The sequence below is a fragment of the Perca flavescens genome, chromosome 4 (genome assembly GCF_004354835.1).
Source record: "Perca flavescens isolate YP-PL-M2 chromosome 4, PFLA_1.0, whole genome shotgun sequence".
Taxonomy (NCBI): Eukaryota; Metazoa; Chordata; class Actinopteri; order Perciformes; family Percidae; genus Perca; species Perca flavescens.
The window spans coordinates 25,440,005-25,461,634 of NC_041334.1; the positions used below are offsets into that span (position 1 = coordinate 25,440,005).

The 21,630-nt window shown below is 39.5% G+C and overlaps 2 protein-coding genes across 2 annotated transcripts in view; both read right to left on the bottom strand.

The window, feature by feature from the left end:
• The window catches only part of parp3 (poly (ADP-ribose) polymerase family, member 3), a 5,550-nt gene extending 5,513 nt beyond the window's left edge, over window positions 1-37 (bottom strand). Inside the window, exon 1 of the mRNA XM_028575960.1 lies at window positions 1-37. This exon is cut by the window's left edge and continues 37 nt beyond it. The gene's annotated coding sequence lies outside the window, so the exon portion shown is untranslated.
• A 2,180-nt stretch (window positions 38-2,217) lies between these two features.
• Window positions 2,218-21,423, bottom strand: grm2a (glutamate receptor, metabotropic 2a). The gene is made up of 5 exons (XM_028575069.1): window positions 20,896-21,423; window positions 9,758-10,595; window positions 7,122-8,185; window positions 2,568-2,745; window positions 2,218-2,291 (listed from the first exon to the last, which is right to left on the bottom strand). Exons 1-5 carry the CDS (start codon window positions 21,421-21,423, stop codon window positions 2,218-2,220), a joined length of 2,682 nt encoding a protein of 893 aa, XP_028430870.1.
• Between the last annotated feature and the right edge of the window lie 207 nt (window positions 21,424-21,630).

Consider the following 21,630-nt stretch of genomic DNA (forward strand, 5'->3'; position numbering starts at 1 on the left):
TGATTCCAGTATTTGCTCTCTATTTGGTTGGCTACCTGGTAAATAATAAACTTAATACAGATTTTCTCTGATAAATTCACAAAAACATCAGAGAAGACAAGAATAATTGCACAGCTAAAGTTAGTAGTGTAAATTAAATTAAAAGGTTGACTTAACATGATAAAGATAAGATAATACTACAAGTTATTAAATGGTATATACGGTTTTGTGTTGGCAACAATTTCGATGGTATAAGGGCCACAAAAGGGTAAGTAATCATAACATAATTATGAAGTAATGAGGAACTATATATATATATTCAGTATTATGTATCACTTACACAAAACAGTAACTATTAATAATTAGTAATTAAAGAGTTGTAGTTTTGTGGTGCTCAGCATCTGGTTCAGAGTTGATGATTGATTAGTCAGTATGATTGATTCACAGATATTCATGATCTAATCTTTAACTTATTTCATTAATATACAATCTCCCAGTCTGTTCTCTAATCACTCATAATTATCCACTATATCCTCCATTAGGAATTATGAGGTAAGTACTTTTTTAACGATTCATCAATTATCAAGTGTATCTGATTTGTTCACAATTAACCAATCAATACCTCATCAATAACTAAGCATTAGCTACTCCATGAAATTTGATTAGGAGTTACTTATTAACTAATGGTTCAATCAACAGTTCCCCATTCGTTCCTCATTTGTTCCCTGGTAATGCTCAAATTTTGTGTCCTGTGTTCTACATTTTGCTCTTCCTTTTAGGAAGTTATTAGTTAGATACATTGTGGATTTGTCTGATGACTCTTAACAAATATGTTTATCTTCTCATAATAATTATGTCTCTAAATATTTAGTTTGATAATGGTGAGGCCCTTTTTCCTTTACACACAAGTTAACACTCTTGTTCTTACATTTACAGTAAGGAGTTGTTGCAGCACATGGTGTATATGTATATATGTATATGTATGTATGTATGTATATATATATATATGTATACGTATGTGTGTATATATATATATATGTATATATATATGTGTATGTGTATGTGTGTATATGTATGTATAGGTATATGTGTGTATGTGTATTTGTGTGTATACGTAAGTGCATGTGTATGTATGCATGTGTGTGTATATGTATATATGGGTACATACTGTCTGCATATATGTGTTTTTAGTTTTGTTCGAAATAAAAATAAATGAAATTAAATGAAAGTGTACCTGGTTTATATAAAAACAGTAATTTGATGATGGCCACTGAGCAGCTCTAATAAAATAATACAGTGCTCTGATTATCTGTCCACTTCTTCCATATGCAAATACTATATTTACAGCAAGTCCTAGGGCATCCAACATGTTGCAATGTGCAAGATTAGATCAAACAATTTGGACACAAGATGGCAGTGTTATATCACAGATACTGTTTGGGTCTATTTTCCAAAGCATCTGCCTCATGTACACAGGGGTAGTACCGATTGCTGTGTGTGTCCTCGGACAGCAATTGGTGGATTTTATTTATTATTATCAGCAGATAATGGTTTTTGTGCTGGTAATTTTCATGTAGAGGCTGATTGGTTTTGGCACATGGTGTGGATCAAAGCTCCTCCTGATATGTCAAAGTGTCCTTGAGCAAGATGCTGAAACCCTATATTGCTCCCGATGGCAGCTCTGTCACCATCAGTGTATGAGTGTTGTGAATGAGAGGCAGTGTAAGGAAGTGTAAAGTGCTTTGTCCTCTGAAGTTGAAAAGCACTATACATGTACAGTTAATTTAGCATATCATAGATATTTATCTGCTATATTATCCTCTGGAATATGTATCTGATGATGTGCAAATAAATAGTCAGACTATAAGTAATTTTGGTATGAATAAAAAACACATTTTATTTACATAAATTACAAGAAAGCACAAACTGGTTCACCAAAATCTACATTAAAAACGTCTTGTATATATTACATTTAACAGATTTACCATAATTTACTCCATTGTTGCAAGTAGAATCTTTAATAAAAACAAGGGCTATATGTGACATTATTGGCATCTCATTTCAAATCTCTACGAGTCAAAGAACAAAGTAAAATAATTGGGACATTGTACTCACAGCACTTTGAGGACAACAAAGTCAGGACGATCATCTGTATGACCTCTATAATATCTGAGACACCTGATTCAGGACTAGTGATTATATAACTCTGTTTACAATGCTTGGCAAATGAGCTGATCTTCACAAGGAGGACGTTGTGGAGTCCACCACCTCTCGACCATTACACACTGTTGGAACAACATTGGAGGCTGATGCTGCAAAACATAAAAAAAAAAAAAAAAGTTCTTTGGTGGGAATCTTCCAAACTGTTCAGCCTTTCTGGTTTGCCTGATCTGAACCATGCATGACTTGTAAAAAGGTAAAGAGAACACAATAGACAGTGTTAGAGGTGTGACAGAAAGGTGGCCTTATATAGTTATAAAAAAGTTATGTACCGTATAATGAATGTATGTATGAGGGATGTATTAGTGTTTTTGACAATAAGCTGCTTATCAATAGCTACAATGATGTTGTTGTATATCAGGTGGTACCTTGAGAGAAACTGGAGCCTGGGCCAGTGGTGACGCTGAAGCGGGTGGTGGCCACTCTGAGAGTGCTGACATTCTTCTGCGGCTGGAACAGGATGATGTGGACCTTGGGAGCGAAGAGGCAGCCCAACACCACCGACCCACTCAGACTGACAGAAATGCACATGGTTGTTGTCTGCACCTGGAGGAGGAAAGAGAGGTGAGAAATTCACAGATATTACTAAGTGATTTATTGAGTTACCTTTTACGTAAAAGAAACGTAAACTCACATTTCTAGAACGCCAAAATGTTGAAAGAATTCCTACCAACCATTGAAAAGTGCCTCTTAATTTCACACCAGTATTAACTTTCACGTACAGCTCAAATCCCAGTATTAATGTATTTTCAGTGACATTGGTTTGGTATTAAAAAATATGTTGACATGGCTCTGAGGGGAAGGTTGAAAAAAGGTTGTTAAATTAACTCTACTCGTATGGAATCATACAAGCATTTGCATCAGGTTGAGGACCATTTTGCTGTACAAGAATATTCATTTTAATGGGGCTCAGAAGTCAGAGAAGAAATGATTAGTATCAAAGCCAGGTGCAACAGAGGAGGAAGCTACAGTATCAGCTGGGACTGCTAAAGAGAGGTGTTAAGCAATCTGCTTATTTGCTTGTCAATCAACTGCGTAACTCCTTTTTTCCCTCACCCTGCCCACATCTTGCTATGTGTCATCAGTCTGCTCCTTCATTTCCAATCTCAGCAGATTTCTTTTTTTTTTCCTGGATACCAGGATACAGCCCAGCATCGTGTGGTGTGTGGCAGGTGCATCCCATTTTCACAAGGCACAGCAGGTGTCTGCATTCAGCCTGAATGCTAATGTTGGTATTAAAATAATGTGGGCACCAATATTACACTGTGCACACACTGTTCTGCAACAAAGAGAACATGATAATAGCAAATAAACACCCATTAGTTTGGGCAGGGACACTAAGTCAATTTACCAATTTTTTCAGAATAGTTTTTAATCATCTTGTATAAATGTTCATCATTATCAGTTTTTACTCCCTCACAATGCATTATTACTAATTGATGTAATAGAATTTGATAATAAACAGTCTAAATAAACAATTGATAATTGACAATGATAATTAATTATATGAAGATATCTTCGTAGGGACTAATTAATACAGATATAGAAAATTTCTATGTTTTCAATAAAGTGGTCACTGACTAAAGGTCATAGTGTACCATGTAAGTGTGACACAACAACATCACTGAATTTATCTCTGTGTTTTGATATGTATTGCGGGTTGCCATGTGCGATGAATTTAACATTAGAATTCACCTCATGCCACATCTGAAATACAGTATTCACACTGACGCGCTCAGGTTGAGATGTAAATTTACAAAAATCTACCATTACCACTTTTTTTCTTCACTATATATTTGACCTGAGGATGGTATTGTCAAGGACAGCCACACTCCAGGCTGTCCTTGACAATACCATCCTCAGGCAGGCCCAGAAGATAATTTCAGCCCCCACCCATGTCCTCCACCCTGAATACCAGCTTCTCCCTTCAGACAGATGCTTCAGAGTCCCTCGGTGCACACTCAACCGCTTTAAGAACTCATTTGTCCCCCTATCCATCAAAGCCAGCCTAACCCCTGAAATGCTGTTTATTTTTATCTTGAACACAAATATGTAAATTTTTAATTTTTATATCAGGATTGTATGTTGATAAGGCGGCTTACCCTTACTGCACATATTATGACAACTATTATGATGTGTTTTACGGGCAGTAAGTAAGTAAGTAAGTAAAATGTATTTATAAAGCGCTTTTCACAGATAAAATCAAAAAGTGCTGTACAAAAGAAAAGGTAAAACAAACAATGTAGTGTGCAATTTTGTTGGCTAGTGGCAGACTCTCCATGCAACATGAGCATGTCCATGCAGTGTGATGCAGCAGTCTGTGTACTTTATGTATGCTCCTTGTTGTATTGAATCCTTTAAACAGCAGATATTGTTTGTCCAAGACAAATTTCCTTCGGGACAATAAAAATCTATCTTATCTTATCTAATATTTGGAGACATGGAAAAGGGTAATATACAATGGCAAAATGACAGTTTACACTTACTCTGAGCAATACCGAAGTGCACAGTCAGAGGCTAACTGTCCTTTACTAAATTCAGAAATAATTTTGAATAAAACCAGGGACAGAAATGCATAGGAATGACCTGTTAAGTGGTTTTAATAATTCACAAGATGTTGCTTTGGAAGAGCAGAGGACAAGGAATCTGCCTTTGCAGTCATATTTTTCCACGTCTTCTGTTCAAGTGTGGAGAACATGATGTAGAGCGTGTGGTTTCTGGTTCACTCTTGTTTTTACGGTGTTTGGCCTGGAGGTATTATTATTTAGTGCTGTATTACAAATACAACACTGCTTCTTCAAATAAACAATGTCTGCTGTTTTCAGGTAGCTTTATTCCTCCAGAGAACCTCACAGTGGAGATGAGATTCCTCCTTTTATTGGGCTTTGTGCTGTACGTTTATTGAAAAGCGTTATTGGATGAACCAGCCACCACAAGCCAGTCTTGGTAGGTTGAAATGGACATGTCATTCACTGATAGAGACCAGTGTGGGATTTGTTAAAAGTGGAATGATGTTGTTGATCTGTAATTAGACAGACAACATATAAGTTAGGTTAATAAGCATTTATTGTAAAAATAAATAAATTAAAATAAAGTATCTGGGATACCTGATCCCCACTGATTTCATCAGCTGATCTAGATAGTGTACCGCTGTAATTGTATTTCCTAATACTTTGCTGGATATATTTCTGTATTTCCTCTAATGGCTGTACGTTTTGTAGAGATGCACTGGTTCAACTCTTTTGTTGAACACCATGAGAGATGATACTCGCAATATGTTCAGTGTGTGTGGGATAACGCCAATAATGGGCTTTATAGCTTCCTAGATAAAGCAAAAATACTGTGGTTTTGAACTAAGTTAAACAAGTTTAACTAAGAGAAACTAAAAATGATTTAGGAAAGGTTGGTTTCCAGACAGATCTTGAAAGGATCTCTTAATGTGACAGGCAGCGGTTGTAAAGATCACAGGCAATACTTTGCTGTGCTGTGTTTTCATAGTAGTGCTGTGTGTTTAATCAGTTGTGTTTACTACTGAGATGAGATGACCAGCACTGGCATATGAGGAAAGCCCTCTCCCTCGGGGTGCGCATCTTCAATATTTCATATGATAATCAAATGTGTTATTCATGGCTAGTATTTAGGTTTCATGACAGACCACAATCAAATCTATATTTGTTATTCAGCTGGAGATTTGCATCAGGCTGTGACAACAATTTGAGAAGTGGTGTAAAACTATGAGAACAATAGTAATATGTCCCTGCCTGTGAAAAACTAGAGACACTGGGCCAAGTCAGTTGCTTCAGTAATTATTTATCGGTCAAAGGGGAGCTTTGCATCAAACTGATGAGCCCATTCTGGTTGTGAATTGCCTGGAGGGCCTGGAGGAAGGGTTCCTCTGAGCCTCCCTGGAGTCCCAGGACAGAGGGCACAGCTGGGTCTCAGCATCCCAGTCTTTCACACTCCATTCCACACAGCTACGCACTGGAACACACTGGGACATTTAGTCCTCATGGTCTTGCCTGCCTTCTCCATGTTTCTGCAGAGGCAGCTGTGTCAGGGGATTCCTCTGTCTAGTTCTCCCTTCTGCCTCTCTCTTGCTGCACACTGTTCACATCCCAGAGTAATAAAAGACCACAACTCAGACCACCCAAGTTCTATCAATTCATTGTACAGTTTATTAGTAGTTTATTAGTGAGTGAGTACTTTTAAACATTCTTTTTCCAGGGTTAGGTTTAGTTGTGGAAATGCTGGGGTGAAGGGATCAAATCATTTCTTGCCATAAGCTTTTATTTTAGGGGAGCTGATATGTCTTCCCTCCATTTTACTTCGTAATTTGAACCAAACATTGACTGTTTATGTGGCTTTTGTTCTTAGAAAACCTAGAATACATCTTGTCATGACACTACATGAATTATACCACCACTAGAGCTGGGGTTTTGTTGTGGGAGGACAAAGATATTTGGTGGCCTCTATGTCTTGACAATCCATATGTGTTCTCACTTCATTAATATTTCAACTTTAAAGGTACAACAAGGTTGTTCAAATTCTTATCTTGGGGAGCACCTGACAGTTTTTAGTATGCAGCCTATTATGAAGAATTAAAGCAATGCCGTAATAAAGCATATACTGTAACACAGACACGGCTGACTGCTGAATAAATCCTAGCTAACCTTAGTTTGTGAATTCCTGCATATAAAATCCAAATTCAAACCCAGAAAAAGTCATTATCTGCTTGGATGTAATCTGCTCAGATTAGGAACCTAAAGCCATCAGATCAAAGAATGTAATACAAATCGCTATGACAGCATGTGTTTCATTTAAGATTTAGGTAAAAAATAAAGTAACATTTCATTGATATGAGAAACATGTGTTGTGAGACTATGCGCTCAGTCATGAAGCAGGTATAACTTAACTTCACTCACCCTGTAGTCACTGGCAGTAACGTAGAAAATAGGCTGGAAAGCCAGCCAGATGATGCAGGTGGTGTACATGGTGAACCCGATGAACTTGGCCTCGTTGAAGTTCTCTGGGCATTTGCGGGTCTTGAAGGCATAGACTGTGCAGAGGATGATGAGGATGCAGTTGTAGGTGAGAGACATGAGCATACTGGAGTCCTTGCTGTTACACTTGAGGGTGACCACGTCTCTCCTCTCCGGGCTCACTTCCTTTCTCACCCCAGGGGTTTCCACCAGCAGCCAGACCACCACCACCACCAGCTGGCAGGAGATCAGAGCACCACAGATGGCAACCTGGGAGGCTGGGCTGATAAATCGAGGCCGCTGCGCTCCATCCTTCACCCCACTGAAGATCCGAGCGATGCGATTGGTCTTGGTCAGGAGGGCTGAGTAGCACACAGCAAATGAGGTGCCTAAACCTAGCCGACGCAGTGTACAAACTGCCGTGGACGGTTTGGCAATGTAGATGAAGGTCATGCTATAACACATCAACACTCCCAGCAGAAGAATGTAGGAGAGCTCACGGCCACTGGCCTTCACCACGGGTGTCTCATTGTGTTTAAGGAAGAGCCCAATGACAAAGAGCGTACACATCATCCCTAGAAAGGATATGGTGACGGGTCCAATGGCCCAGGCATCTTCCCAGCGGATGTACTCCTCAGGCAGATCATAACAGCCTGTCAGGTTGGCCAGGGGCCACTGTCCAAAGCTGCAGTCAGCACAGGTGAATTCATCCTGCAAATACTGGTAGGGTTGACAGGGGATACAGATCCAGCAGCACACATCTCCAGGCTGCATACTCTTCACCTCGTTCTTCCTGCAGGGGTCACTACACTGGGAGGTTGGCACAACCTGGCCAGCCCAGGGGATCCGGCTTGTGTTCAGGGTCAGGCTCTGAGCCCAGTAGCCGACCTTACGGTAGACATAGCGTCCATCTTCTTTGTGGTAGTGGAAAATGTTGTAACGACCAAGGCTGTCCCCGTAGGCATCGAAGCGGACTTCATTCTCTGTGTCTGGTGGGCGAAATGGTGCTAAAGGTGAAAAGAAAACAAGAGAGTGTTAGAGAATAACAGGTAAAGGGAGCCACTGTATGGCAAGTGCAACGACGATATAAAAACTGTGAAAGCAAAGCATAAATATTAATATTTGTTATATTTGTGACAGTTGGACTGTTTTGAAGCAACACAACTCTGGACTTTGTACATTGTACTTATTATGGGTCTCAGCTGACATTTTATTTGTCCCGCAGTACAGGCTGAGGCTGAACAGTGATTGTGACGGGACACAGGTGCAAATGGTAAATTTCCATAATGGAAGCCACAGTTTGAGTCTGTTTACTCTGATGGAAAGTTCCTGGATTGAATACTGGAACGGAAATTCCAGACGGATCGCATATATATAGAACAATGTTCAATTTCCCTCTTAATATCAAAGCTGAAATACATTACCTATCATTATCCAATTTAAATTGACCTCTGCATACCTGGTAAGTAAATAGTGTACTAAGGGCCGCAATTGAAAACTATTTTCATCAAATTATTTCATATTAATATTAATTTGTCCATAAAATTCTGGAAAGTAGTGAAAATGCCCATGATAATTTCCAACAGTCTAAGGTAACATATACATTTAATATGTGGGAAATAAAAATATAAAATCCTCACATTTTAAAGGCCGAAACCAATGACTTTTTTGGGGCCTTTTTGGTTAAAAAATAAATGAATAAATCAATTATTAACATATTGTAGTTGCCATTACATATTTTGTCAATTAGCTAATTGAGTAAGTGACTTATCGTTTCAGACTAATATTTGCATAATTTCATTGTAAAATGTAATAAGTTCCTATGTGTACAAATAAAGCTATTATGTTATAAATTAAATTTACAAATACTCTATTATATGAAATTATTTTAAAATGTGAAGTTAGTGGTCCACCTGCTTCTGTGTATTTTCTCCTCAGGGTTTTGTAATGCCTAAAGGGACTGACTCATTTTTGGCATCCAATTTGAATTGTAAGTCCCTGGATAGTAAAATCCTTTGGGAAAGGCAGAACAGCACAGCTGGATAAGAGCACACTGGTCCATCTCTATCTCCCATCAATGAAAATGTCAGTATTGCTGTCAATCAAATCCTCTAACTTTCATTTACAAACATGAGAGCATTGTTGGGTCTTTCATTAGTGATGTGTGGATGTGTTGATGCAAATACAGTAGTGTGACACTTGTTTAGAACCCTTTTTAGAACCCTTTTACTATTCACACCTAAGTCAAGTTGCATAAAAAGAAGCCTTCAAGCACAAGGTTGAGAAAATAATTTCATATTTTCAAAATGAATCATTATAGAGCTTATCCGCAGCTGCAGTGTGCAAACATGTAGAATTACTCTTGCACTAATTCAACATTTTATATGAATTGGTACAATGAATCTAAATTGATATAACCTAATTTGGCAGCATACAGTGTGTGCAGAGTGCACTTGGGGTAATTAAATGATATTATGTTGAGGCTTTTATAGAGTCTGAGAAAAAGAAAGTTGCTTTACATCATGAAAATTCATATCTGTTAGGCTGTAATAATATTAGTTTATCAAGATTTTACTTACCCTCAAACTTGACCTTGAGAATGTAGTCCCTGTAAAACTTTCTGCCATTGCCAGGTTTAAGAGCCTCACACACCTTGGTGGAGTTGGGGCATAAGGCCTGCCTCATGTTATGTATGGCATTAGCTATCGCATAGACTGCATTCACTACAAACATGATCTTGGATTCTGGCTGAAACGGAGTCTCGCGGAGTGAGTGCTTCCCACATCCCAGATCATGGAGGCTGCACTGGAACTGGTTTTCCCAAAACTCTCTGAACCAGGGATTCCTGGTGTTGTTGTACGGGTGCAGGGCAGTGAAGTAGTCATTAAACTGGGGGATCGGATAGGAAGCTAGTTCGATGGTGAATGCCCCGTCAGCCACAGCCTCACTGCCTCTCACCACACTTTCCTGCGCGCCCCAGCCATCACTGGCCACCCAGGTGAAGGTGACGTTCATGCGGTTGGCTGCCACTAGCAGCTCGCGGGCGTCTTCGCTGCGTGTGAACAGGATGACCACCTTGGCGTTGGACTTCTGCTGCAAGGAGCGGATCACATTCTCATAACTCCAGCGGCTCATTGAGCGGCCCACCTTGGCTGAAGTGGCAATGCAGATCTGGTGGGCACGAGCCTCCTGCTGGAAGGCGTCAATGCCAGTCTCACCATAGTCACCTTCTGATGCCACCGTCGATACGTACGTCCAGTTGAAGTAACGCAGGATCTCTGCCATGGCCTTGGCCTGGTAGAAATCCGGGGGCACAGTGCGGGCAAAGTAGTCATAGCGGGTCTTGTCACTGAGCTTGGCACTGGTGGAAGCATAGCTGATCTGAGGGATTTGGAAGAGTCGCAGAAGGTTGGCCACCTGGAATAAGTGAAAGACACCAGAATGATTATGTTTGTTACTTGACACACACTATCAAAAAACTTTCATTTAGTCTGAATCAACAGAAGTACATATCCAGGATAAAGCCATTTAAAGACATTTGGCACGTGGCGCCGGATGTCAGGCTTTGCCCCTCACCTTCCGCTCTCTGTGTTGCCGTTCTCACAAATCCCTTAATTATGGGAAACAACAACAACCTTTGAGCTAACAAGCCACTCACTGAAAATGGCAAGTTTTAACGTTGCGAGGTTTAGACCTGCTTGGTTCTTTTGGTAAATGATTGTAAAGATTTACAAAGAAAGAATATAAGCATTTACTATCTAATTGGGACAATTTTGGGACCGATTGAGGCAGATTGAGGCAGATATTGCTGTGGACGAAGTACACACAGCAATACACTGGTAAGAGCAAATTACGTTTACCCATGTATCCAGCTAATTTAAATAGCTTACGTTACTGTATTGTAGGAACAGTTAACTTAATTTAATATTGTATGTGGTGTTTTCTTTTGCGGGGTGCAAATGTTCCACCAAAACAAGTTCCTTCCCGAGTCCACTTTGCAGAGCCACCGTCCCTGCACCCAGAGCTTAGCGATTGATGATTGTGATTGGTTTGAAGAAATGCAAACAACCCAGAGCTTTTTTTTCTCTTATCCTAGAATGTATCTGTGGTGGAACCAGACCTTACTGCACAGCTGCGGGAATACTGAGTATTAATATACTATCATGATATATTAGTTGGAAAACTGATGACTTGTAACACTTCACACAGAAAACATACACCTGCCAACTCTGGGCCATAAAAATAAAATTGGCTACATAGTGTGTTTTTTCCCATGCAGATGCAATTAGTCTCACCCAATTCAGTCTCTAATTTATTCACTGGATCCCTGCTGGGTCTTTCACAACTTAACTCTCCTGCTGACTAAATGGCGATATCCTGCATTTCACAATAATTGGGATCTACCTATTTGTTTTCCGATCTGTAATGCCGTCAACAATGTTGACAAAGGGCTGAGTGGCTACAGGTTCAGCCATAATGGATAGAATTCACTGTACTACAAAAATTAACACATTTATAAGGGAAAGAATTGGGAAGTGAAATGGAGTCAAAGTATCAAAGAAAGTATCAAAGAATCTTGAAACTTTGCCTTTTCTGTGTAATACTGTAGGTTTTGTCAGTGTCGTGACACTGCGCACAGTGTGCAGAAGCAGCTACTGACTAGCTTTTGCTTCAGGCTCTTCTCCCTAAGGGGGAAGCTGGTCTGATTAGTCAAAAGGATGCCAACCTAAATCTAGTTGACATTACGTAATGCCGTAAAGTCACAGAGGTAATTCACATTCAAATGCACTCTCCTCTCTGAGTTTAATTAATCAGTCCTATATTGTCATATTGTGGCTGTATTAAAATCAACTTGTTTCACATTCAGTCCAGAACAGTGTGTGACGCAAATTTCATCTTTTACCCAAATAATTGTCCTGTTGTGCCGTTGGTGTTGGACATAAATTCCTTACAAGTAGCCTTTTCATTTGTTTTCAGCCAGATTAACCTTTCTAGGACAATATTATAAAGTCCACCCTCTTAGATATATCCTTACTGAATTACTGAAAAGTCTTTGTAATGGTTTCTACAAACCATTACATTTTTGGCTATAGTATTACTTTGATATGGGATTGAAAATTTAACAAAATAATGTTGGAAAATTGCTGATTTTAAGCACTTCCTTAGTATGTATCCTCACAGAGAAAGAGGGCAGTACACTGAGACATCACAATAAATCAGTGTAACGTGCCTCAGATATTAATCATGGGATCTTTGTTATTCTGGAAGATCAGAGAGATGAATATTAAATTAGCCAATGGAAGTGATTTCCAGACCACTAGATTTATTGGAATTAATGAGAGAACGTTTCACAGAAAAATGAAACGCAACAGGGCAATCCAGAGTGACAGATTTTTACCACCACCCAAACAATGTCATACAAAGAGAATGTTGAAAAAATTACCAGTTCGACATTAGAGCTATTTCTGATGCATCTGTGGTGTAACAACTGAAAAACAAAATGAAAATCTAGACTGTTGAAACATGACATGAGTGCATTTCATATCAGTTCAAATGTTGCTTTCCCCTGAGATGTTCAGGTCAGTTGGAGAAACTCTGATTATGCAGACCGGCTAATAATCACATTTCTACAACTGCCTCCCTCCTCAAAACCACCTTGACAGCCTTTCTCAACATGTGGTGAAACAGCTGGCAGCAGCGCGCTTGCTACTCAGAGTATGATCTAAAGTGGCAAGTGACACATAAACACTATCTGATTAATCATATTACATCACTCAATTCTATATTAAAAAGTGCAAAACCAATTTTCATGAGGGGTTTGTCCATAACTCCCTCCAGATCACTTATGAATATTTTTCAGTCCACATCTTGGATTTAGTTGTGTGAACTTTGAGTGAACTGACCTAGTCTTTGCTTTCAACCCCCACAAGTATATCACGTAGCAAAGCAAAAACTCTCAGCTTTATTTCCAGTCCACATAAGGACTTCAGCATCATAGTGCACCATGAGTACTCACCATACAAGGAAAAATATCCCTTTCTAATTGTAACTGTAATTGAAAAATGGATGAGAATATTATGAATTTTAATCAACTAAACATTTTTTAAATACAGATCCGGAATGCATTCCAAATATAAAATGTCCCCTTATGTTTCTGCACTTAAAGCATGAAATCCCTGACTACAGAGTTAATTATAACATCATGTGATGCCACTCAAAAATATGTCTTTGATCTCTCAGGCTCTTTCAACATGTGTTCAGATATAAGAAGCAGTATGTTTGAGGAGCACTGCCTAGATAATAGAAAAATACTTGCAGTAAAACAGAAAATACCTTTCTGAAATAACAATGGTTTGTATTTTTGACATGTATGTATGTATGTATGTATCTATGCAGAAACCAGCAGTGGGAAAAGAAGTACTGAGCTCTTTTACTTCAGTAAAAGTATAGTAACACCACAGTGTAGAAATACTCTGTTACATGTTATAATTCCTGCATTCAAAATCTTACTTAACTAGGCTAAAAGTACAAAGGTAGTAGCAATGTACTTAAAGTACCAAAAGTAAAAGAAATCATTATGCAGAATGACCCATGTCAGAATAATGCATATTATATTATTGGATTATAATTATTAATTCATGAATGTGTTCATCACAGCTGGTAAAGGTGGAGGTCATTTTAATTACTTTATATACTGCTGGGCAGTTAAATCTATAATAATAATAATAGATCATCATTTATTAGTTGTTTTTAATCTGAATCCGCAAAGTAAGTTGAGTTATCAGATGAATAAATAATATAATATTGTAGTGGAGTACAGTTACATTAAATTAAAATACTCAAGTAAAGTACAAGTACCTCAAAATGCTTAAGTACAGTACTCGAGTAAATGTACTTAGTTACACCACTGGAAACTGCAGTTAGAGTTTCATCCAAAAAGATGGTAAGAAACACACAATAGGTCTGCAGGTGGTATAGATCATTTACAGACTGATATATCAGCTGACTGAACAGTGAGTGTTTTAAATAAGTTAACAACTTCATAAAATTGCTGTGGTAGACATTTTTGTTCACTTTAAGGAGTTGTTTAGTAGTGAAGATACAGGAGGTTCTGGTGGGATTTGAATCCAGGTCAGTACAACTGCATGTGATTCTTAAGCTTAAGGTCTTAACCATCTCTGAGCTTTAAGCCTTTCTAGACAAAGAAGGCATAGAATACAGGTAGGCGCATTTACATATCGGCAGATCATGTACGTGTAAGTTTAGGTACGCCTAAGCATTAAACATTCTAAACAGAAGGACTAGACAAAGGGAATTGCTTGGCATAATTGTGTTAATGTCATCATTTTCTCTACACAGATATAAAAGTAAAAAAAAAATTGCTTAAATTTGAATATGCTCGTGGTAGTAAATGTGTAATTTCTCTGTAGGGTATTAAAGAAAGCTGTAGTTTAGTAATCCACTTACATGTGATGTATGGGGGTTATAAAGCACAGCGCCAGACGTGTCACCAATACAATGGGCTCATTGGAAATCATTATATACTGTAGATGTTCACATGGCTTAGATGAAAAGCCAAAACCCTTCCACCTGCCAAAGCCTGTGAATGACACATTGTGAGTTGGTAGATATCAGAAGGCAGATGTGGAGCATTATGGAAATATGGATTCCATGACTAATAATTAATATATGATCTTTATCATTTTTTTTTTTTTTTTGCCATTTTGGAGTGATGCACCTTCACCCAGGGGCCCCTTGCTTACTAGTTACAACTGCACAACGATGCTCATTCTAGAATCTTAACTGTAACAAGTTCAAAGGAGAACACAAGTCCTGGAGCTTACAATACTAGAGGACAAGAGGAGCAGACAAGAAGAGCTTGAGGAATAAGCCGTATGACAGCATAAAAGCTGAGCCAAAAGATTTTTTGAGTTTCTCCTTCATTGCAACAGAATTCAGTCATCATATACACAGACCTGCATGTGCATCATTGTCTGCTGTTGTACAGTAAATTAATGTAATAATGCATGTGTAAACAGGAAATGAAAGAGGGAAACAGTATTTAGATACTTTAGTTATGGAGTTAATCATTTTTAGTAAATTCCGTTATTTCACCTGCTGACAGTCAATGACCTACAATATTAGTTACTACAAAAGACACTCACATGACATGTACTGTATGTCATAATGTAATCATTTCAGTTCTCAAAAGCAACCTGTAACATCTAATAATTCAGTAAGATATGGTTTGGTGTCAGCTACACCATATTGATTTATGTATCAGAACTTTTGTTTTCTTTTTAGTTTCAGTGTTTTTGTGATATTGTTTGTGTTTTTAATATTTACAGTACTAAAAAGAACCAAATGGTTTAGGCTTTGTTGGCCTTTCTGATTTGTATTTGGACAGAAGGAAGGACAAGAGAAGGGTTACAAATATAGATTTAAGCATAAGGGGATTCTTAACACTGACAAAAATCTCGTTCCGATCTTTAGGAATTGTTGATTTTTGATTCTTTCATAAAACTAAACTGCAAGTATATATTAAAAAGTTAACATTAGCCACACAGTACAGCTTATGGTCTCACACATTCAGCTACAGGGATCATCCTGCATTAGAACAGCACCTTATTTAATTAGGAAAATTAAGAAGTGCCCCAGTGTGGCTTTACACTGGAGAGTCTGCTGCTGAGCAGATTACTGTGAAAGTGGTTTCCTTTCAAGCAATGAGAGTATACAGGACCTGGTAGCTGTGTTTGACACAGAGTAACAGGATGTTCTTTTTAGCTGTCATATACTGTTTTTATACAGATACGCCTAAGGCAACAGCAAACACCATGAGCTAGAATTATTCAGACTGCCCATGTGAAATGTCAAAATACAGGTGTATAACATGACATAAAAGCTATTTCCACTGTACATCATACAAACTTGATAAAATATCATAAATGTCAAGAAAATTTACAACATTTTTTTATTCATAGAAATGTGTTGCTTTTACAAATGTCAGAAGTGTAGAATTTACTGGTATATGTGATAAGAAATTATATAGAAATGCAGTTTCTTTTAAATAGGATTTGATGCTTTGGAGATGCAGCACATCACCATCACATTTTGTTTGTCTGCTTAGCATACTGTTGAATGAGTGAGATGCATGAAAGAGAAAGAAAGTTGTAAGGAATGTGAGAAGGGGCACAGTACGGGGACAATGGTCAAATAACAGAGCTAGAGATATACACAAGCACAGAAAATAAGAGACTACTGAGAGAGTGGTCCAGGAAATATCAGGCCTACTTTGTAGAGATGTCATGATTTTTTCTACATGAAAAGCCCATCTGCTCTTCCCAGAAGACTGTCTCAGTGTGCTTCTACAGCAATAACACTGTATTCCCAGAGCAGCCGTCCTTAGCTCCACTCAATATCACACATATACTGGCCACTCAGCGCCCTGAAACAGACATGCAAACACACACATGAGGAACGGACATGCATGCACATATAACACTGTGGACAGTATGCACTGGATAATTGTTAGTTTATTTCTTATGATTTAGTTGCTTGGCAACAGCTTTAACAGGGTGAACATAAGAACTGTTGGATACCTAGAGCAAGGATGCTTTTTGATCAGGTCCTGCCCCCTCATCCTGCTGTATAATATGAACCTCCTTCATGCTGCAGTAGTCTTTCAAAGCCCCCAGAGTCATGCAACCATTCAGACTATACCACATTTTAAATTACGGCAGCGCTTCCATTCATTTGCAATGTCAGTTACTCAACTTTGACGTGCACCTGCTTCCATTCAATTCATTTCTTTCCTCTGTGTGCATTATAATTTCTTTACAATTGGTTTGTAAGTACAAGCTCAGTGCGATACAGCAGAAAACCTGTTAAGTTTTAGGTCAACTAAAAATCCTCAGACATGACAGACCAAATTGCGGTTCAGCTGTCATCCTGTAATTCATATGTGATATTGGGAGTTTGTGCAGTTGTCATGATATGTATTTCAACTGGACAAATAGTGGGCTCTGCCAAACCACTGAATAATCCAATCATATGTGAATTATTTACAATTTCGGGAGCACATTCTTTACATTTATCCATGAATAATGCATTTTCACTGCATGGCTTTACTGATACATTTCATCATTATTGTTCTCTCTGGCATGAGTTCTGTCATGTGTGTTTCCATGTTGTATGACTCATGTGTGCTCCAGAGATTGGCATTGTTTACCTGCAGAAGAAGACAATTCTATAAATAGGGTTGTTTGTGGGGGATCAAAAAAAAATGAGATTCTTGAGCTGCTGAAAGCCCATACATTTAGCTTATTATTCTGCTCACACAGTTTAGTCTGCAAATGTCAAGCAAGTGTGTTCGTATCCGAATCTATATCTTTAAATGTTGCCAAGCATCCTTGTGAGTTTGTCTAATGTATCAGTAAAAAATTACCACATCTCCGACAGTGTGCTAAAATATTATACTATATTAATTCACAAAGGGTCCATACACAATAAGAGCTTTCACCCAAATACCCTGGAACAAGCCAGGTTTCAATTCCAGACAGTGATTTGTGTTTTCAGATTGGCTCCAGAAATTTCCTCTACCTGTGTTTCATATCTGAGAAAGGTTCTTTAGTGAGCGTCTGAGTTTTTGACATTCCAGAGGTATTCTCCTAATGCACCCTGGTGATAAGGATGTTTTTCCTGGGGGGTGCTCTTTTACCAGTGAGTCATATTTAGCAGCACAGGCTGCTGCCGGGGTAACAAAAGTGGAGTCCCTTCCATGTATTAATCAGAAGCCAGCCCCGAGGCTAGATGTTCCTGGACTGTAATTGTGGAATACAATACATCTCTGATTAACCTACGCCTTTAGGACAATGAGGAGTAAAAAGGCTAAAGTGCCCTCTATAAAGCAAAATGAATATACTTGATGCAGGCTGACAGTGGTTTGATGATTGTATATGATTAAAGCTTGCTTTCAGTGTGCTACAATACTACTGGATATCTTGAACTGTAGGTAAAGTGTCTTGTCATTGCTGCAGCTCTTCACACATGAATGAAGATGCTGACTGTACTGAACATGTCATCACAAGGTCATTACTCTCCTTGCACTGATAATCTGCTGTTTAGATAGACCACAGGGAAGATGTTCAAGACTAAACACTTGAATCACATTTCTACAAGTAGATTCATTCAAACTGTCCAGATGACATCGGAGACTTCCCTGTGACTGTTTAAGATACAGGCTTTGATTGTAAAATGGTTTGTGACTCTCTCCATCTATTTCCACCGATGATCATATCTGCCTGTCACTGCCTCTGTGTTTCTGTGAAACATGATCTCTCATTCGATTCCGCTACATCCTCTGTGTGCAGGCACACCTCTGCCAACCACCAGACAGACCGGCAGCAACCACAGATGGGGAAGACAGGATCTAGCTTGCGAGAGCGTCATAGAACTTCGCCTCCACACTCAACTCAATCTGTGCCCATGTAACGCCAGCATGGCTAGGCGTGCAGCCAGATCTGCCCCCATATCTGCGATTGTCACACCAAAACACCAGCAGTACAGCAACACGCTCCTTCACTGTGACTTATTTAGACAGCAATCAGCGTCCTCACCATCAGTTCACCATGTTCCACCATATCGCCATTGTCCTGTAACTGCCTTGCCTGACCTAACCGCCTGCCGTTTACACAGAAGGGCAAGAATGGTAGCCTTTCACACAGCCAGGCTGGTTCACTTAAAGGTCTGACTGGCTATAGATTATGCACAAACCAGGCAGCTACAAAGGACAGAAACATTATGTGGAGATGGTATCTGCAGAGCAACAACCAGCAGCAATACAGAAATATATATATATTTGTGTAATAGTGTTGCCCTTGAAAATGCATATACACCTTGCCTTGTTTTCAAAGAGCACATCTCACACAGCTTTAGGAAGATTTAAGGAAATAATTGTGATTTTAAATGATAAGCACATTTCCGGTTGAAGAGACTATGAGTGTAGTTGTCTTTGATGATTGCATGCTTAGCAACCAACCAAGAGAAAGAGCAAGCACTAGTTCATAACTGAACTACATTAAAATATAGAGGATTATTCATTGTGAGAAAGGGAACTGTGTCCTGTGGTGCACTCCTACTGATGAGGAAGATTCAGTGAGAAGCTAGGGCAGACCTCAGACCTTAGGCTTGTAATAGTACATCTATAAATTACCACAAGACAAGGGCACTCTCTGAGGCGCCCCAGATGCCAGGTTTCACTAAAATTACAGCTCGTTTATCAAATCCTTTATTTCCAAACTGTCCTTTTCACCAGGAATTCCAATATAGGTGCCCTGAATCCTCCTCTTACATAATTTCCCAGGAGCTCTTTACCTGTATAATGTATCATTGCACTGTACTGTACTGTTTGGCATTGTGTTCTGTCAGCAGGGGGACCAAAACATTTGTTTTGGAACTACAAAAAACAGATGATGTTTGCAGAACTCAGCTACGATCGGGGAATATTAAACCTAACATACTTTTCATAGTAGCATTTACTCAGTCAAATAAAAGTAGATATAGACATTTATTTTCAACACACTGCTATAAACTTGTTTACAAAATATCAACAGGGTGACCACTTAATAAAACATTTGTAAGGCAGCACACTGAAGCAGCTATTCACTGTGGTTAATTTGTTGGCATATCAGTGCTGGCATGTCTGCTGGCCACTGTTTTCTACAAATCATGACTAAAAAGTATGGGAGGATGCCACCGCCAGTCCATTGTGCTGAAGTACAAACTGGGGAAAGCTGCTAACAGCAGACTGCCACTGGCAGGGGTTCCTACAGTATCCATGCTTTATCAATGATCTGAAGCCAGTTATTATTTCTGGCTGGGCAGAAGTGTGTTCCTGTCTTTAAACAAGCAGACATGTGGAAGATGAGGCTGCACGTCTCGAGTGAGGTGAACCGTGCTCTTCAGCCGAAACAGCAGGCACGGTCCTTCTGGCTGACTGAGCCAGGGTGATGAGTTTGAGTTAATGCTATTTATTTGTATATTTGTGAGTATTAACCAATCTAAGTTCCACGTGAAACACCATCTCTTTCCACAATGACTTGAAATTACACTGATGTGGCAGCCATATTACAGCTGAAGATTTGGAGACCCAATTAGCAGAGCTTTCATCGCATCAGCTTGAGTGAGCCAAAAGGAGCACTGCTGCTGAGAGTAATCATGCCTTCACTAGTCATCCTGTCAGCCCGTCCCAAACACAACATCTGTAGCATGTCTGCCTCTGACAGGATCGCTGCTCAAGTGTGAATTACCGGGAAAGAGAAAGAGATCTTCTAAATTAGATCAGCCAGGCATATGGGTGTACAGGTAAACAGATCCTCCTTGCGGAACTGATACTCATTAAGTCCCTGTGTTAACATCTCGCAAGGGGTAATTGCACATGGTACTTAAGTCTAAATGGACAGTTATGTGACCATCCATCACACGCTTGCTTGTACTTCCTCCTCACTCTGTCTCTCTCTAAAGCCTGCAGAGGCTGCTGAAAGTAAAACACACCTTATGTAATTGCACCATCTGACCAAATTAATGTAGCTTGTGACCAACTCATTTCATGGCATAGAACAAAGATGATCTTCAACAGCAAATTGAAACTAATTATTCTATTACAGATACGACATAGATAGCCCACCCACTCAGTTGGCGTGTTTTCGTTAGTTTCTACCTGAATGGAGACATCACTGTAGGAGCCTCCAATGACCCCAGAGATAGCCAGAGGGACGTCGTCATGGATGGCGTAGGAGCCGTCGGGGCACGTGTACTCACTGTCATCCACTTTGGTGAGGGAGGCCCTGACAAACTCCAGAGACTGCTCTAGAGCGTAGGTGTCCTTAGAGCAAGTGTCCAGTATGTGAGCTCCCAGTCTGATCCCAGGCAGGATGCGCTCATCCTTGTTGATTTCATCTAGTGCCAGCAGCATGGCCTCCAGTCGCTGGATCCCTCTCTGAGCATTGATCTTCCCACAGTCCTCGGCTCCCTCACCCTTCTGGTGCACAGGGAACAGGCCGCCAATCATCAAATCTCCTTCCAGTGTGATCTCCCTCTTGGAGTCAGTGTTATAACCTACCACAGGCAAACCCTGGGGGGCCTGGGCAAAGAGAGACACACATAAGCACAGCAGGCTGAGGTGGGACAGCCAGAGGGGTCGGGGCACAGGACGCACCCCCAACACAGGTGATTTCCCCAATGACATATCCCTTGGGAAAAACAAGGTCACAGTACTGTGGTTTCTGGTCTGAGTCTGGTCAGCTTTTGATGACAGTGGTTCTAAAGAAAAAAACAGTAAGGCACCAGATCTCAAAGTACCAGTGTTTTTGTTCTGACAGAGGCCATTTACAGCATCAGCCCCATCCTCTTCGTTCTTCTCTTCGTCAGAGTTTGTTGTAAATTACAGCCTGCA

Coding starts and splice junctions, on each gene's coding strand:
- grm2a (XM_028575069.1), bottom strand. CDS start 21,423: ATGTCATTGGGGAAATCACCTGTGTTGGGGGTGCGTCCTGTGCCCCGA. Junction 8,186..9,757: donor TCTCAAGGTCAAGTTTGAGG/GTAAGTAAAATC, acceptor TTTCACCTTTAG/CACCATTTCGCCCACCAGAC. Junction 2,746..7,121: donor TTACTGCCAGTGACTACAGG/GTGAGTGAAGTT, acceptor TTCCTCCTCCAG/GTGCAGACAACAACCATGTG.